The sequence below is a fragment of the Gadus morhua genome, chromosome 7 (genome assembly GCF_902167405.1).
Source record: "Gadus morhua chromosome 7, gadMor3.0, whole genome shotgun sequence".
NCBI lineage: Eukaryota > Metazoa > Chordata > Actinopteri > Gadiformes > Gadidae > Gadus > Gadus morhua.
In genome coordinates this window covers 14,844,980-14,859,666 of record NC_044054.1, presented here as the reverse complement: position 1 = coordinate 14,859,666, position 14,687 = coordinate 14,844,980, and the positions used below count along the sequence as shown (strand labels likewise).

At 43.0% G+C, this 14,687-nt stretch overlaps 2 protein-coding genes across 2 annotated transcripts; one reads left to right on the top strand and one right to left on the bottom strand.

Moving 5' to 3' along the window:
• Nucleotides 1-397: 397 nt before the first annotated feature.
• LOC115547675 (calpain-8) lies at nucleotides 398-8,151 on the top strand. The gene is made up of 22 exons (XM_030362079.1): nucleotides 398-563; nucleotides 684-925; nucleotides 1,268-1,355; nucleotides 1,469-1,584; nucleotides 1,937-2,070; nucleotides 2,309-2,501; nucleotides 2,584-2,658; nucleotides 2,752-2,837; nucleotides 3,135-3,206; nucleotides 3,308-3,465; nucleotides 3,830-3,984; nucleotides 4,104-4,115; nucleotides 4,298-4,494; nucleotides 5,519-5,582; nucleotides 5,868-5,909; nucleotides 6,132-6,189; nucleotides 6,287-6,339; nucleotides 6,464-6,535; nucleotides 6,653-6,731; nucleotides 6,832-6,951; nucleotides 7,703-7,762; nucleotides 7,908-8,151. Exons 2-21 carry the CDS (start codon nucleotides 692-694, stop codon nucleotides 7,741-7,743), a joined length of 2,049 nt encoding a protein of 682 aa, XP_030217939.1. The 5' UTR covers nucleotides 398-563; nucleotides 684-691; the 3' UTR covers nucleotides 7,744-7,762; nucleotides 7,908-8,151.
• Nucleotides 8,152-9,698: 1,547 nt separating this feature from the next.
• nsrp1 (nuclear speckle splicing regulatory protein 1) lies at nucleotides 9,699-14,164 on the bottom strand. The gene is made up of 7 exons (XM_030362103.1): nucleotides 13,915-14,164; nucleotides 13,185-13,275; nucleotides 12,702-12,758; nucleotides 12,427-12,555; nucleotides 12,097-12,304; nucleotides 11,807-11,909; nucleotides 9,699-10,694 (listed from the first exon to the last, which is right to left on the bottom strand). Exons 1-7 carry the CDS (start codon nucleotides 13,932-13,934, stop codon nucleotides 9,911-9,913), a joined length of 1,392 nt encoding a protein of 463 aa, XP_030217963.1. The 5' UTR covers nucleotides 13,935-14,164; the 3' UTR covers nucleotides 9,699-9,910.
• Nucleotides 14,165-14,687: the final 523 nt, after the last annotated feature.

Genomic DNA, 14,687 nt, shown 5'->3' with positions numbered 1-14,687 from the left:
ACCAATGTTGTTTCTGATATTAAATTTGATTTACATCAAGTCAGTTTCAGTTTCACATCAAGTTAGTTTATTACAGCCATAAGGAAAGCTGTTATGAGCTATAACTATGGGCATTCCTTCGAGTTTTACAGCTGCATGTGTCAAACGTTCAGTTTTTCTCTGATTTAGCATCTTGCGTGGAAGATGGAATGGAATGGAAAAGGTTAAAGGGAGGGTCCACATGCATCCTATATCCCCCTAGGGTTGTACACAGCCTTCTATAGGCTGACACGTTCGGACAGCGCCACTGACACAAAGGAATGAGCGTTTCACATCTAGAACATATTTTAACAGCCAGGAATTTGTTCAAAAGTCCTAGAGATTACGTTAACCACTGCCTCTAGTGATTTGCATACAAGTGATATAATTATGGACAGGAATCTGTGTGTCAGCCCCTATACCCTGGGGCTTTGGGGGCAGAGACAGCCCATTGATTTGTTATGACCAAAGTATAAATGACGGTTGTTGGGTGCACAAAGACCACTTCCAACTCGCTGGTCTTCAAGAGCTTGCATCTGCTACAGGTAACTCATCTTAAGGCCTCCTCTGAAGAGGTAGTAGAAGTAGTCCATGTAAGAGAACGGTCTCGCCTATCTCATGGCTAATAATAATTAATGTGTGTGTTTGGCCTCTCTCTACTGTAGTTGTCAACATGCCTGAAGAATGCACCGGCATCATCAACCTGCGCTACGCCGAGGGTAGCGTGGGGACTTCCTCCAACCCGGACCTGTACAACCGGCAGAACTATGAGCAGCTGAAGCAGACGAGCCTGAGGAGAGGCTATCTGTTTGTGGACACCACCTTCCCTCCCGACAGAAACTCTCTGGGAGAGGTCCCCGGCATGCCGCAGTGGCAGCAGCAGCAAGTCAAGTGGATGCGGCCAGTGGTAACTAACAATAAGACCGCTATTATATTCTGTTCGGAAAACCTCATGACTCAATGTTTTTTTTTTAATTAAATCCTCTTATATATTTACATTTTTATTTGAAGTTACATAAATGTACCGGTGCTGTGCATGGTGGTTGTTAGACACATTGTCATGCAGCACATTTAGCACTTGCTCCAATTATGATGCATGCTGTGGCTCAGCTTCTCCTTGAAGTCAAGTTAAATGACTGATTGTAGATATCATGTATCGGTTTGAGTTTCCAGCTACAAATCGTCTTTCTACTCTTCTTTATTATGGTTAAGGATTGACTCTTCATAACTTCCTTGTGTCTTTCTACAGGAAATTGCAAAAGTCATGGGCTTCAGAGGGGAGGTGGCTTTTTTAATGGATGGGGCTTCAAGAAAAGACTTTGGTCAAGGCGCGATTGGTAAGCAAATACTCATCATTGTGATTCAAACAGACTTGCATGAGAATTACTTTCAACATGAACCACTACTATTTTGGGGTAGGGGATCAAATCTGCCATTTTTTGTTTTCCAGCTAATTGCTGGTTCCTGGCAGCTATTGGCTCACTGACGTTGCATAAAGGGCTTCTAGTGCAAGTTGTACCTTCCGACCAGTCATTTAAGGAGTATGCTGGCATCTTTCATTTCAGGGTAAGAATGTCAACATCTTTGAAGGCCTCGGTCATGACCATCGAGCCACAATAAAAATGTAAAAGTAAAAAATAAAACACAGAAGGTAAAATGTAATTCTCAAATGAAAAGAGAACATAGAAAGAATTAAATTGAACTGTATTTGCTCGTTCCTTTTACCATTTGGCCAAAACAATGCCATTGCACATTGTATGTAAATAAAGAGGCGTGGCCAGCTCGCAGCAGGACGGTCTCAGGGGAAAGGGTGCAATGGCCCTTTAATTCAATGGTTATGATGAATGAAATGTTTTTGTATAATCAATATCAATATATGTAAATTATATTATTATTGTTTTGACTCTTCTCTGGCCAGTTCTGGAGGTTCGGTCGGTGGGTGGACGTCGTCATTGATGACTTTCTCCCAACATACCAAAATAGGCTAATCTCTGTGAACAGCAAAACTGGACATGAATACTGGGTCCCTCTCCTGGAAAAGGCCTATGCTAAGTATGTAAACAAATCATTTAGATGTCAAGAATTAGTCTAAGTGGCTTACCGTATTGCTTTTTGCTGTGTGTCTGTAATAACCTACAATTTGAAGTGTTTCACTTTATATTCGTTGAGTAAGCTATTAGCTCTCTGGACAATACTACACCGTAATGGTGTGTGTGTGTGTGTGTGTGTGTGTGTGTGTGTGTGTGTGTGTGTGTGTGTGTGTGCGTGTGCGTGTGCGTGCGTGCGTCAGACTTTGTGGTTCATATGCAGACATGCACGCAGGAAACCCAGCTGAGGCTTTCAAGGATTTCTGCGGGGGCGTGTTCAAGCACTTCCAGCTGAGGAATGAGCACAGCCAAAACCACGACGAGGAGCTGTGGGGCTGCCTGTCCAGAGCCACGGACTGCAAGTCCATGATCGGCTGTGGGACCTTTGCAGCCGGGGTACGACCTCACCCTCAGGCAGAAGTCACACGTGTTTGCCTCCGGTGTATCGCTCCTAATCTTTTGTCCTTTGGGGTCACAGGGACAGGCAGCGAACACGGTGTCCCGGACCGGCTTGGTGGACTGGCATGCCTACGCGGTCACAGGAGTGACTGAGGTAGCTCCCGCGGGGTCTGCTTGTGTGGACTAGCTGTGTGGGGTCGAAAAGCCTTTTTGAAGCATGTGGTTTGTGCTCTTGGTTTGTGTTTAGGTCACCCATAGGGGTTCCAGTGTCAGGCTGGTTAGACTGCTGAACCCCTGGGGCCGCCAGGAATGGACTGGAGAATGGAGCGACAGGTATGACGTCACGCCCCTATATGGGAATCTTTAGTCAAAGACTGTCACATGGAGACAAGCATGAAGCCCCTATATGTGAATATTTAGTAATACTGTCACATGGAGAGACAAATATGAAGCCCCTATTTATGAATATTTAGTCAATAGACTATAGTCGTTAGAAAGGGAGGGGTGGGGGCTATCTGGTTGGATGTCTTCTGCGACCTCACCGCAAATTGTCTATTTGATTTTACACTCTGGACATTTAAGCATTGCAGACACCTATTTTATGGATGATCTCATCCTTCCATTGTGCAGCTCAGATTTGTGGAATCAAGTGAGCTCTGAAGACAAGAAAAAATGTGTGAAAAGCGAAGATGGAGAGTTCTGGTATGGAATAATGATCATTAAAATCTAAAATAATTGCCATTTGCTTCTACGTTTGCCTCCATATGTAATCAGTCCTCTGCGTTATTGAAATGTTTTTCCAGGATGGAGTTGGAGGACTTCTGTCACCATTTTAACTACATGTCCATCTGCTGTGAGAACCCCAACTTCATCGATGGGGATCTTAGCTGCCAGTGGAAGTGCATGAGCTACAATGGCAGCTGGATCGCTGGTAGAACATCTGGAGGCAGCATCGGGAATTGTAAGATTGGATTTTCAACTCACAACGCTCTTTATGAAGTTAAAATACTTGTAAAGAGTGTTGAAATGAAAAGGAAAAAGAAATGTAAAGACAAACATTATCATCATCATCCAACAAGACAGGGGTACATAAACTTCACTGTAAACCGTACAGACATGACAATCATGAATCCCTATTAAGGTGGGAAACCAATGGGATGACACAAGTGACGTACAAGTGAGGTCCTGGGAGGGTTCCACCGAGCGCTGACGTTTACGCCCCTTTGCTTCGACACAACTGCGCCGTTAAAAGGACACAGACTCTCTTCAAGTTAAAACCACGTTTTTCAGCATTGCTAACGGCTCCACTGGGCCTCTGTCTGCAGCCACCTACGTCAACAACCCCCAGTTCCGCATCAAGGTGAAAGCCCCGGAGGGGGACAACAAGGGCAAAAACAACCTGCTGCTGTCTCTGATGAGGAAGCCCGTGGGAAACCGCAGACAGTCCAGCCAGGAATACATCAGTTACAGCGTCTTCAAGGTGAGCCGCGGTCTACACCGCCATGATGGTCGCTCATATTACATTGCTTTCAGACTCTCATTAGGAATGTAAACCTCCCATTACTTTATTAACATGTCCTTTCTGTTCCAATCCTACAGCTCACAGACCAGGTAAGCACGTTCATTTTGAATGTTTAATAATTAGAAACACGCACACACACACACACACACACACACACACACACACACACACACACACACACACACACACACACACACACACACACACACACACACACACACACACACAAAAACAAATCCAACATTTGTATTCCTTCGACGTTGTCTTCCAGGCCAACGCAGGGCAACTAGACTATGACTACCTGAGGCGGAACTTGTTGAGCCAGAGCCCATTCACCAAGGACAGGGAAGTGATGCAGCTCATCAAGGTGGATCCAGGAGAATATCTGGTCGTCCCCTGCACTATGTATGCTAACGTCAGCGACGAGTTCCTCCTCACGGTGTACACAAAGGCAGGCGTGAAAGCTCAGTAAGTCCACTTAGACTCCCCTACAGAAGTATATTGTAACATGGCTTTTACTGGAGTCCTCCAGGCAAGGACACAGGGTGGTGGGGTTTATTGTACAGTTTGAATATAATGATACATGGCCTGCATGTTGCCATGCAGGAGATACAGTGTGTTCGGTGATGGTTGGTTTAACCTGTTGCCCACTGATTGCTCAATGGGCAGCAGGTGTGCAGCCATCCTCCACACACACTCCACACAAGGCCGCCTTAATGCACGGGCTTACCTGGGCTGCAGCCCGAGGGCCTATGACGATCAGGGGCCTATCATGAGCTGCAGTAAATGTGTTTTTTTATTTTTTATTTTTTTTAATACTGGCTCATGATTTTTTCACTGTCCATGGCTACACGCCACCTAGGTGGCTGTGACACTCCTCCTAGGTAACTTTATTGGGCTCCCCTACAAGGAGGCCAGGTGGTGGTGCTAATATGAATACCCAGAGAGAGAGGCACCATTGATTATTGGGTTGGGTTTAGGGTTGGAGTTCGGTCTTCAATCTTCCACCTTCGTTATTTGAAGGAACTTGGATGAACAGAAAATAACATATTCAGCAGATTTACAACTGGCCAATCCTTTATAGCTTCCTCTGTAGTGCGGCACTATTCATGTGCCTCCACTCAGATAACGGGGAGATTTCTGGATCAATGGTTTTAAATGTTTTGCAAAAAATGTTTTCCTTTCTCAACCTGACGATACAAAGAACCTCTAGACCATCGCTGTACTGGGAAGAAGAAAGCATTCTCCTCTCAATCCCGAGTTTCTTCTGATATCTTGTACGTTCAGTCTGTACTATTAATTTCACTCACTTATCACCAAATGGTTTGGAGAAACATATTCAGTTTTAACACATTAAGTCAGGAGGGAATCTGGTGAAAACGTTATCACAAACGTCATTCACCTTTATGGATTTGGTTCAGCCCCAACCCATTATTGAAACCACTAGCTAAACGTGTATTTTTTTAAAATAACTCTCCTCTGTTTGTTCCAGTGGAGATGAACATGAGGACCATGATGACAGTGATGAGGAAGAAGCAGAGGGAGTGACCCCCACGGTAAGAACAAGAAATGGGGGGAAATTCTGAACCCTAGGAGATCAGTGGAGCGTATCATTTATAATGCGAATTATCCACCTGCCAGGTAAACAGAATAGCTGCCCACAGAGGAAGCCCTCGGTGGTTTTCATTTTGTTTCAGCGTAACATGAAATATGAAATTATTTTGTTCACCCTGTTTTTAATGGGTGGGTTCAGCTCAGTTTTTTCGGTAACTAGGTTTATATTTCTTGGTCAGCTGAGATTATATTGTCTTTTATTTGGTTTTATTTATTTCATTCCCAAGGCAACTGGTGATGAGGATCTGTTCAGACGCTACTCTGAAGGGGTGAGTTCTTTCTGTCTAATTTCTCTAGAACTATAAGGAAAACTTGATTAAACCTTTGATTCGAGATTAAACGTTATCTTAAAATATAGGTATATCAAAATTGCCAATGCAACTATTTAATTATTTGTCCCGATACAGAAACTTCCATCCATGTTCCTTTCTCTGTCGATGACTCCATCAGTCTGAATCGTTCCTAAATACTTTATCTTTCTCTCCCTTTAGAAAAGGGGACTCAATGCCGAACAGCTTAAGCGTCTCCTCAACGACTCCCTCCTCAACGGTGAGACAATCAACACTTCTTCCGAAAACCATGTAAACATGTCGACATACTTTCATTATTCTTTTCAACGTGTTGTTTTTGTGTGTTGATTCTAAAGGAAAGGACGGGTTTGACCTGACTGCTTGCAGATCCATTCTGGGCCTTTCTAACGTAAAGTAGACCAAATGAAACCCTTCTGCTCTTCACATTCCCCCTTTCTTCTATGCTGTCATTTCAATTGTTGAATGAATAGACGTGATTGAGGCCAACTTGGGGCATTTTTTGTTGTGTTCAGCCACAGGGCTACCAAAGCACGATCAACTATCCCGCCTTCAAGAAACTATGGAAGAAGTTTGTCGGCTACAAGGTAGCGCCTCCGATATCAATCCTGTACACTCGAATCTCCGAATGAGTCTCTTTGGATTCTGATCCACTCTGCATTGAAGCTCCTAATGAATCCCCCGTGATGATTCTCCTGTAACAGGAACTCTTCGAGGGCTTGGACACGGATGGCTCTGGGGCGTTGTCCATCCATGAGGCCATGGGCGCAATGTCCTCTAGAGGTTCACTACTATGTACACAAACTAATTCAATTGATGAAAAAAAAAGTAGACACAAACTATAGGCCAATTCTTTTTCTCTCTTCCCCTCGTGTTCCACCAGGATTGACTGTGGACCCCCAAACCATCATGTCCGTTGTGTTCCTGTATTCCGGCCAGCTCAACGACGTTCCGCTGGAGGGCTTCGTGCCTCTGATGTTAAAGCTGGAGAACAGTACGAGCAGTGAGTGGGGCTCATACTAAGACTAATACTAAGAGTAACGGTAACTGTATCATAGCCTCTGTTACAGCTGGAGAGCAGCAATAGTGTGTAGTGTGATACTAGGGGTCAGTACGAATACTAATACTAATACTAAGGGGTTAGTGTATCATAGGGGTAAGTACTAATACTATACTAATAACTGATACTATACTAATACAAAGGGTGTGTCATAACTTAAGTGGTTAGTTCTTATCCTAATACTAATACTTGCTAATAACTTATAATATACTAATACTTAAACTAAGGGTTTAGTGTATCATAACCTAATGGGTTAGTTCTTATCCTAATACTTGCCAATAACTAATACTAAGGGGTTAGTGTGTCATAGCCTATCATACATTAACTTTAATTAATACTTAATGCCTTTAAGCTGTCACTGGGATTTAAGAAGTGTGTGTAGAATTGAGTGGCATCTAGGGGAATATAAATATGTTTTAATAAGTGCTTATCCCATGAAAGTAAGGATGGTTGTGTTTTGGTTACCTTATGACCATTACGCTCCTCCTTCACCAACCTGCCATGTTGCTACGGTAGCCGAGAACTGACAAACAGCTCTTCAGAGGAAGGGTTCAAGAAAGATAGTGTTTTGGCCTAAGAGTTGTAGGAGCGAGAGGGTGTGTTATCCCCATGGCTACTACCTTTTTGGGATATTTTTTTATTACTGTCGTTGTGTAGGTCCGTTATAATGTGTGTGGTGTGTTTTAAATTACAGCCCAAAACGACAACACCATTACTACTTATTACTACTACTAGCAACTTCGAAAATGATGAGGTAAGTATTTAAGACCATGTCATCCTTTGTAAACTTCGGTCAATGAATTATAATCTTATGATACATTAAAATATATAAAAAAATATCATTATTGCTGCGTAATTGAGTTTACTCTAACTTCTCAATATTCTTCCTTTTATTTCAGGGTACCAACACAATAAGTATCTCTAGGAAGAACACTTGGGGAGCGATTCCTGATGAAGTGGCAAAGTAGAAAAGTATGCTTCTTTATAACCTCAGAAGCACGTTATTATTACAAGTTAATCTGTGGGTACATATAGAAGGGATTTCAGGTCAAAGAGCATCAGTGTCACCCCCTGGTTTTCTGCTACTCGATCCTCCAGATTTCCCCCTGGTGGCCAATAAATGCTGTATGTTTCTAACCTGAAGGCACGTCTCCGGCTCTCTTATTCTACCAGCCCATTACTGTAGATTCCGTGAACTATAAACGGAGCATTCACTCTGATTTTGTTCAATGGCTTTTTTTTTTTTAATATTCATTCATTAATAAGGTTAACATTATTAAAATAATACAGTAGACCGTGGCCAATGGTCATAGTAGCAAAAGTGACAGTTACCAAGAGTGACAGTTATAACCGTAGCCAATAGTGTTAGTAGACAAGGGTGAGTTACCAAGAGTGACACAGTAATGAGCGTTGTCAATAGAGATCCTTGTGTTCCACAAAACAACCAACTAACTAGTGTGTAGAAGTGTTCAATAAATTGTATTTATTTTTTATTTACAAAGACAAATCAATTTGATGCTGAAAGCTGAAGCTATATAAACTTAATTATTAAACGATTTATGATAGATAGATAGATCCTTTAATAATCCTTTACAGGAAATTACAGTGTCACAACAGCGTATGGACAGACACAACAAACACACAAACATTCCCTCATATAGCTAAAATACTTAAATACTTCAACAATAAATACAATAATAAATCCTACAAAGTGCAAAGTTATTTTTGTGCATTATAAAACCGTATGGCAGCTGGTATACAGGACTTCCTGTACCGCTCCGTTTTGCATATTGGTGCAATTAGTCTCTGGCTGAAGGTGCTTTTCTTGATCACCTTCAGGGCGTGGAGTGGGTGAGTGGGGTTAGACATTATTGAGGCCAGTTTGTTGAGGATTCTGGCCTCTGCCACCTGCTGGACCTTTAGCTGCTCAGCTCCGACCACTGAGCTGGCCTTCCTGATCAGCTTGTCCAGTCTGTTTTTGTCCGCTGTGCATGATAAAGCTATTCCGGTATGGATAGCAGTTACATCATTTTAAATCAAATAAATGTTACTATATCTTGTGTCATTTATTAACGAAAACTTCCATTGAGCCATGCAATGCATTGCCATGCAAGTCAAATGGTGTAAAAGTAAAAGTGGAGTAGAAATGCTGTACTTTTAATGATTTAGAATTAGAACACCAGTTATGTTGTTTTCTATGGCTAGAACTGACTGGAGTATGGGTGGATGATGGCCGGTTTAAGCAGCGTCTCCTTCAGAGTCAGACTTGTAGACTCCGGTCTGGGTTAGGTGCACTGTGCACACCACAGGTTAGACAAGCCATCACCACACATTGAGATACCTCGTGCATGGCATGATGGCAGCATGGATCCCGATCCGTTTGTATCCTTATACTCAGCCTTGGTGTAATGAAACTACAAACGGGTTCCAACACCAGCACCCTGCATCCTTGTTAGGGAAGAGCCCATTTAGGCCTCTAAGTGGCGTCACGTGTAGCCGAGACATGGGTCAGTCCACCACTGTGATGCAGTGAATACTTGGTTCAAAATCATTACATTTATCTTTCACTTGAATAAAGCCATGTGTTGGTATTAACATTGAATGGGTTGAGTACTAGATCTGGGGGTGGGCGATATTATCGATATCTGTTGTTAAACACAAAACTAAAATAAACAGAAAACGCAGCAGAACCCTTTTGGGACAAGTATTGTTTTATTAATTCAATTGATTAATTACACTACTGCACACACATGTATCGTCCCTAGATGCAACAGTCACTCTTTATTACACCTAACCACCTTCCCTTGTAGATTTGAACGGAGCCGTAGCCCATTACAGAGCACCGAGGACGTGACCAGGATCCCTCTGGCTCAACACGACAGTAGAACAACGCCCAGCGCCCTCAGTCCTCCTCCTTCTCGACGTACGCCTTGGAGCCCGAGCGGGCCATCTGCCTGGCCAGGTAGCGATCTCGCGCTGAGCTCACCGTGTGGTCACTGCTGCGCTTGGCAAACTTACTTGCTTTTTCCTCCCCCTGAGAGCCACCGTCCTCCCCCTGTTTCCCCGCACCCCCACTCTGGGTGTCCCCCTCCCCGCCGCCCTCCCCATCTGTTGGTTCAGGTTTGATTGCTTTGTCTGCCTCGGGGTCTTTCATCCTCTCCTTCCCCTCCTTCTGCTGCTCCGGCGGGCTTCCCCTTTTCCCCCTCCTTTCCTCCTCCTCCTCCTCTCTGCGTCTCTCCTTGGGACTCTTCTCCCTCCTTTCCTGCCGGTCCTCCTTCCCTCTGTCCTCTCTGCCCCTGTGTTGTCCGCCGTCTCTTTCTGGCTCGCCGGCCCGATCCTTCCGCCTGTCTTTATCGTCTCTCCTCCCCCTGGTTCTGTCCTCCCTCTCTCCGTCCCTCTCCTTCCTCCTGTCCCTGTCCTTGTCCCGCTCTCCGTCCCGCTGGCTCTTCTTGTGCCTGTCCCTGTCCTTCCCTTTGTCCCGGGCCCGGTCCCCCCCGGGCGACGCTGACCTCTGCCGGTAGTGGCGTTTGGCGTGGCCAGAGCTGTGGCCGGGTTTGCTGAAGCCGGGCTTGCTCTCATGCCCGTCCTCGCTGTCGCTGTTCAGCAGGGTGCCGTTGTCCCGGGACGGGGACAGCGGGGCAGCTGGGGGGGGGTCCGGCTCTGTGGGGGGCACTGAGCTCTGAGGCCTGGGAAAAGCAGAGGACACCCATTAAGGGACAGTTGCAAAGGAGTGCACTGTGAGGGCTAGATACACAACTTCTGATACTTAAAGAAAATGAGTTTTGCTGAAAGCAATATGAGTGAATCTCCATATATGATGGGCTATAATGTTAGACCTGGGAGAATGTTGTGCAAATGTAATAATCAATGTGGAGCTAATGTGGGACCAAGATTAGAGCACAGCATCAATGGAAGGTTTCATCTCTGCAGGTAATAAATGTCATATTTAAGAGTGAAGACCACACCTAGACAAGAGTATTATCAGCTGGCAGCACGATAGGAAAACATCTGATGAGTTCTTGGGTCAACATTTGATCACAATAAAGCGAAGTAGAGCAAAGATAGAGAGGCTTTGGTAGAGGTAGCTTCTAAATAGATACAAATACGATATAAACCAATACAAACGTTCAGAGGAAGTATATGAGGTTCAAACAGGTGAATATCTCAGGAACTCATTGTTCAGTTTTCTCTATTGAAAACTCTGGGGAAATAGAGTTGCATGCCTCGTAGCCAAACACTTGCATTGCACCTGATGGTAATTTACATAATTCCCGTGCAAAACCGTAATTTAGCTACTATACATGATTGTTCAAAATGATGCATGGACATTAGATTAGCTGTTTATAGTGTATTTATGCCAACACAACTTTACTGGCAAAAACAACAAAAGGTAAAACGTCATTTCGCCTCTGGTTTAGCGAGTTTTGGGCACGGAGAAATATGATTTGGACTGTAAAGTCTCTGTAAAGGATTCAGAAGATAGATAGTTTGTGTAGATTGCATGTTAAAAAGAGCACTATTGTTATGCATGTTCACAGTTACGAAATACATAACTCTTCATACCTGCTTATTTGTTTGTTTTAGCATAACAATACTTAGGGTAGGCTAACAATTGAGAACCTAATCACTCTAGGGGTGTGTCACAAGACTGCATTCCCACCTGTTTAAATGCAGGTCACTCCGTAATGCCTTACGACGATATCTTATCTCAATAAAATCCATACTTTACTACTATACAGTTGTTGTAGAATGAAGCCATTTTAGTGATCATGGTTTGTTGATGCTACCAGTGACTGACCTGTCTGCCGTGGAGTCCGGTATGGCCTCTTCTCCCACTGTCTGGTTCAGCAGATGTCTGTAAAAGCCACTCAGGTCTTTCTGCTTTTTTACATCCAAAGCAGCTGAACACAAACACACAAAAAGGGTTTTCTCATTGACATTCAATTCCTTCTTTTGTTTTGACCATTCAGTAAAGATTGAGCCCCTGTTTGAGGGACATTGATGGCGCTAATCAATGTTACATTTTTGGGAAACATCGCCTTGCATTAAAAAAATAAGAAAAAATGTTATTCAACCAATCATTTGTACCTTCCAGGGCAGCATCCCTCTTCTCCTTCTCCTGCTCCTCCTCCCTCTCCTTGAGCTTCTGCCTGTAGGCCGCAGTGACGTACGCCTCCTTGTCTGCAAACTCCTCGCCCTCTGCCTCCCTCTCCTTCTGGATCTTCCTCTCGTCCCGCCGCTCCTGCTCCTTCTTCCGCTCCTCCACAGCCTTCATCAGCTGGTTGATGTACTTGGGCTGAACGGACAACAAGAGGTATTGTAGGAGCATTGTTGCTGAGGCAGTATTGGTGTACACGTAAGCGGGATGTATTAGTTGTATTCGATACACAGACGATGGATTGGGTTTCTCAATGCTACCTTTCTATCCGTTCCTCCCAGGATCTTCTTGCTGCTCTCTAGCCTCTGGTTCTGGATGTCGTCGTACACGCCGTCGTAGTCGTACACGGTGCTGTCCTGCTCCAAGGCCTTCTGCATCTCTAGACGCGTCTTTTAATGCATGGAATCGAAAAACAGATAAAAAAACAGAAAGTGTTCAACCGAACAAGCCCATCAGATAATGATGTAAAAGGTAGTGTAGTAAACAAGTTACGCTGAAATGGGAAATCATGATTAGAACTTTAATTATCAATCACCTGCTTCATACTCCTCTTCTTAACAGCTTCCTTCTGCAGACTCTCCCCAACAGTTGTCTAGAGGAAAGAGAAAAAGTTAATCAACACTAGCTGGTTGACCTATGCAGCTGAGAAACCTGAAAAATCCCGTTTGAATGGATTTCCAAGATAGTGTTTAAGCTAGTAATGTAGCCGGTATATCACTTGATCCATTAGAATTTGATTGGATTCTGCAGAAGTGACAGAATATGCAAGACAGCTATATGTTGGAAACATGTTCCCATACTATTGGTTAAAGGGTAAGGGCATATAACAGTATGGAAATGTATGTCACCAAAAAACATTTCAACTGTCGAAGAGACGTTGCAAATTCTATCTGGATGTCAGCATGATCAGGCTTGTCATAGAAAAACGAAAAACTAAAATAACTGCATTTGGCCAATTAACGTTGGACGTAAACAGGCTTTTCCAAGTAAAATAAAAGCATCCAAAATATGTCCCCACCTCATCATCAGAGTCATCCCCAAACACTGAGGGTCTTTGCAGGGTGGCGTTCTTTGTCAATGACTTTTTCTGGGACAGGATCAGCCCATACCTTATGGGAAAGAACATAACATCTTTATGAAAAAAACCCGGACTGGGTTAAGAATATATATATATATATATATATATATATATATATATATATATATATATATATATATATATTTTTTTTACATATGTATACAATTAACATATTATTATTTAGAATTCATATGCTAGCATAGGAGAGATATCAGGTCTGGTACTTAGATGAAACCCAGACAACTGTGTGGCTGACAAACCTGCATTGGTTCTGGTTCTAGTACACCTGGCCCCTCCTACACTGAGCCTTATAACGTATTACTACGAACCACGAATCCATGATCACCAATCTAGTAGAAACTTATACTCCTTATTTGAAGGAAAGGTGTGTGAATACACAATTATGAATGCTTTATTCGTGAAAATGTACCGAACCAATCTTTGGTAATTGCTTACATTTAGCATAGCAAAGCGCATGCTAATATAACGTTACCATCGCTAAGATGAAATAACCAGTAAGCATACTGTGATTTTATTCATCGTACACACTTGCTTCTAGGACAGTATAGCAGCTATGACTCAACCATGGCGGTCTAAGCCGTATGTTCGACACTCGGTCACAATTAGGATAATCGTTCAGAAGTTTGTAAGTTAGCCTATTTCAACTCACTGTTTGCCAGGGGCCGCCATCTTGCCGCTTTCTGACGGAGGAAAACACGACTGATTCGATACATTAAATTATATGTGGTTGACATTGATATTAAATAACTTCTCAAGATAAGATCCGATATAAATATTTTAAAAAGTTTCTAATCTATCGTACGTATTTTTTATATAATGCGTACGATAGATATTCAATATATATCAATCAATTAAATTGTAGCGAAAGTAGTGGCTTAAATGGACAGATCGAAGCAAGTGGGTGACGCATGAAAAGAGCAATGATATGAGGCGTGAACTAATAATAACAATATTGATGACAATAATTAAAAACAAAAGACTCATATAAATACCTATAATACCTTAGTATATTTTCTATTAAAAAACGATGTAACGCGTATGATTGTATTTCTACCACAGATATCAATGAACCACCAGATGGCGGAAATGGACCAGAAAGGGCCAGATTCCTATTCCTTGTTATCTCTGTTTGCGTGTTTTCCTGCACCTATCCTGTCTGGCAGGCAGCTATTTCTGCTGGATATTATGCACCATAGTTATTCAATTTTCTATGCACGGATATGTTCATGTGTTTGACAATGACCGCATATTATACATTTTGGATAATCAGCAACCACACATCCCACCTGCAAATGCCTTTAAATCCTCCTGTTGCATCTTATATTAATCTTCTAAACTACATCCCTTTGCTATTATAGTGCCATAATATGTTCTCTGAGGCACCACTTATCAAACAAAGAAAAGATATGCCTGGTGACCAAC

Excerpts from the sequence above, each read along its gene's own strand:
- LOC115547675 (XM_030362079.1), top strand. The coding sequence starts at position 692 with ATGCCTGAAGAATGCACCGGCATCATCAACCTGCGCTACGCCGAGGGT. Across the intron at positions 926-1,267 it reads TCAAGTGGATGCGGCCAGTG|GAAATTGCAAAAGTCATGGG; the intron begins GTAACTAACAAT and ends GTCTTTCTACAG. Across the intron at positions 1,356-1,468 it reads CTTTGGTCAAGGCGCGATTG|CTAATTGCTGGTTCCTGGCA; the intron begins GTAAGCAAATAC and ends TTTGTTTTCCAG.
- nsrp1 (XM_030362103.1), bottom strand. The coding sequence starts at position 13,934 with ATGGCGGCCCCTGGCAAACA. Across the intron at positions 13,276-13,914 it reads ATGGCGGCCCCTGGCAAACA|GTATGGGCTGATCCTGTCCC; the intron begins GTGAGTTGAAAT and ends CTTTCCCATAAG. Across the intron at positions 12,305-12,426 it reads TGGGAGGAACGGATAGAAAG|CCCAAGTACATCAACCAGCT; the intron begins GTAGCATTGAGA and ends TTGTCCGTTCAG.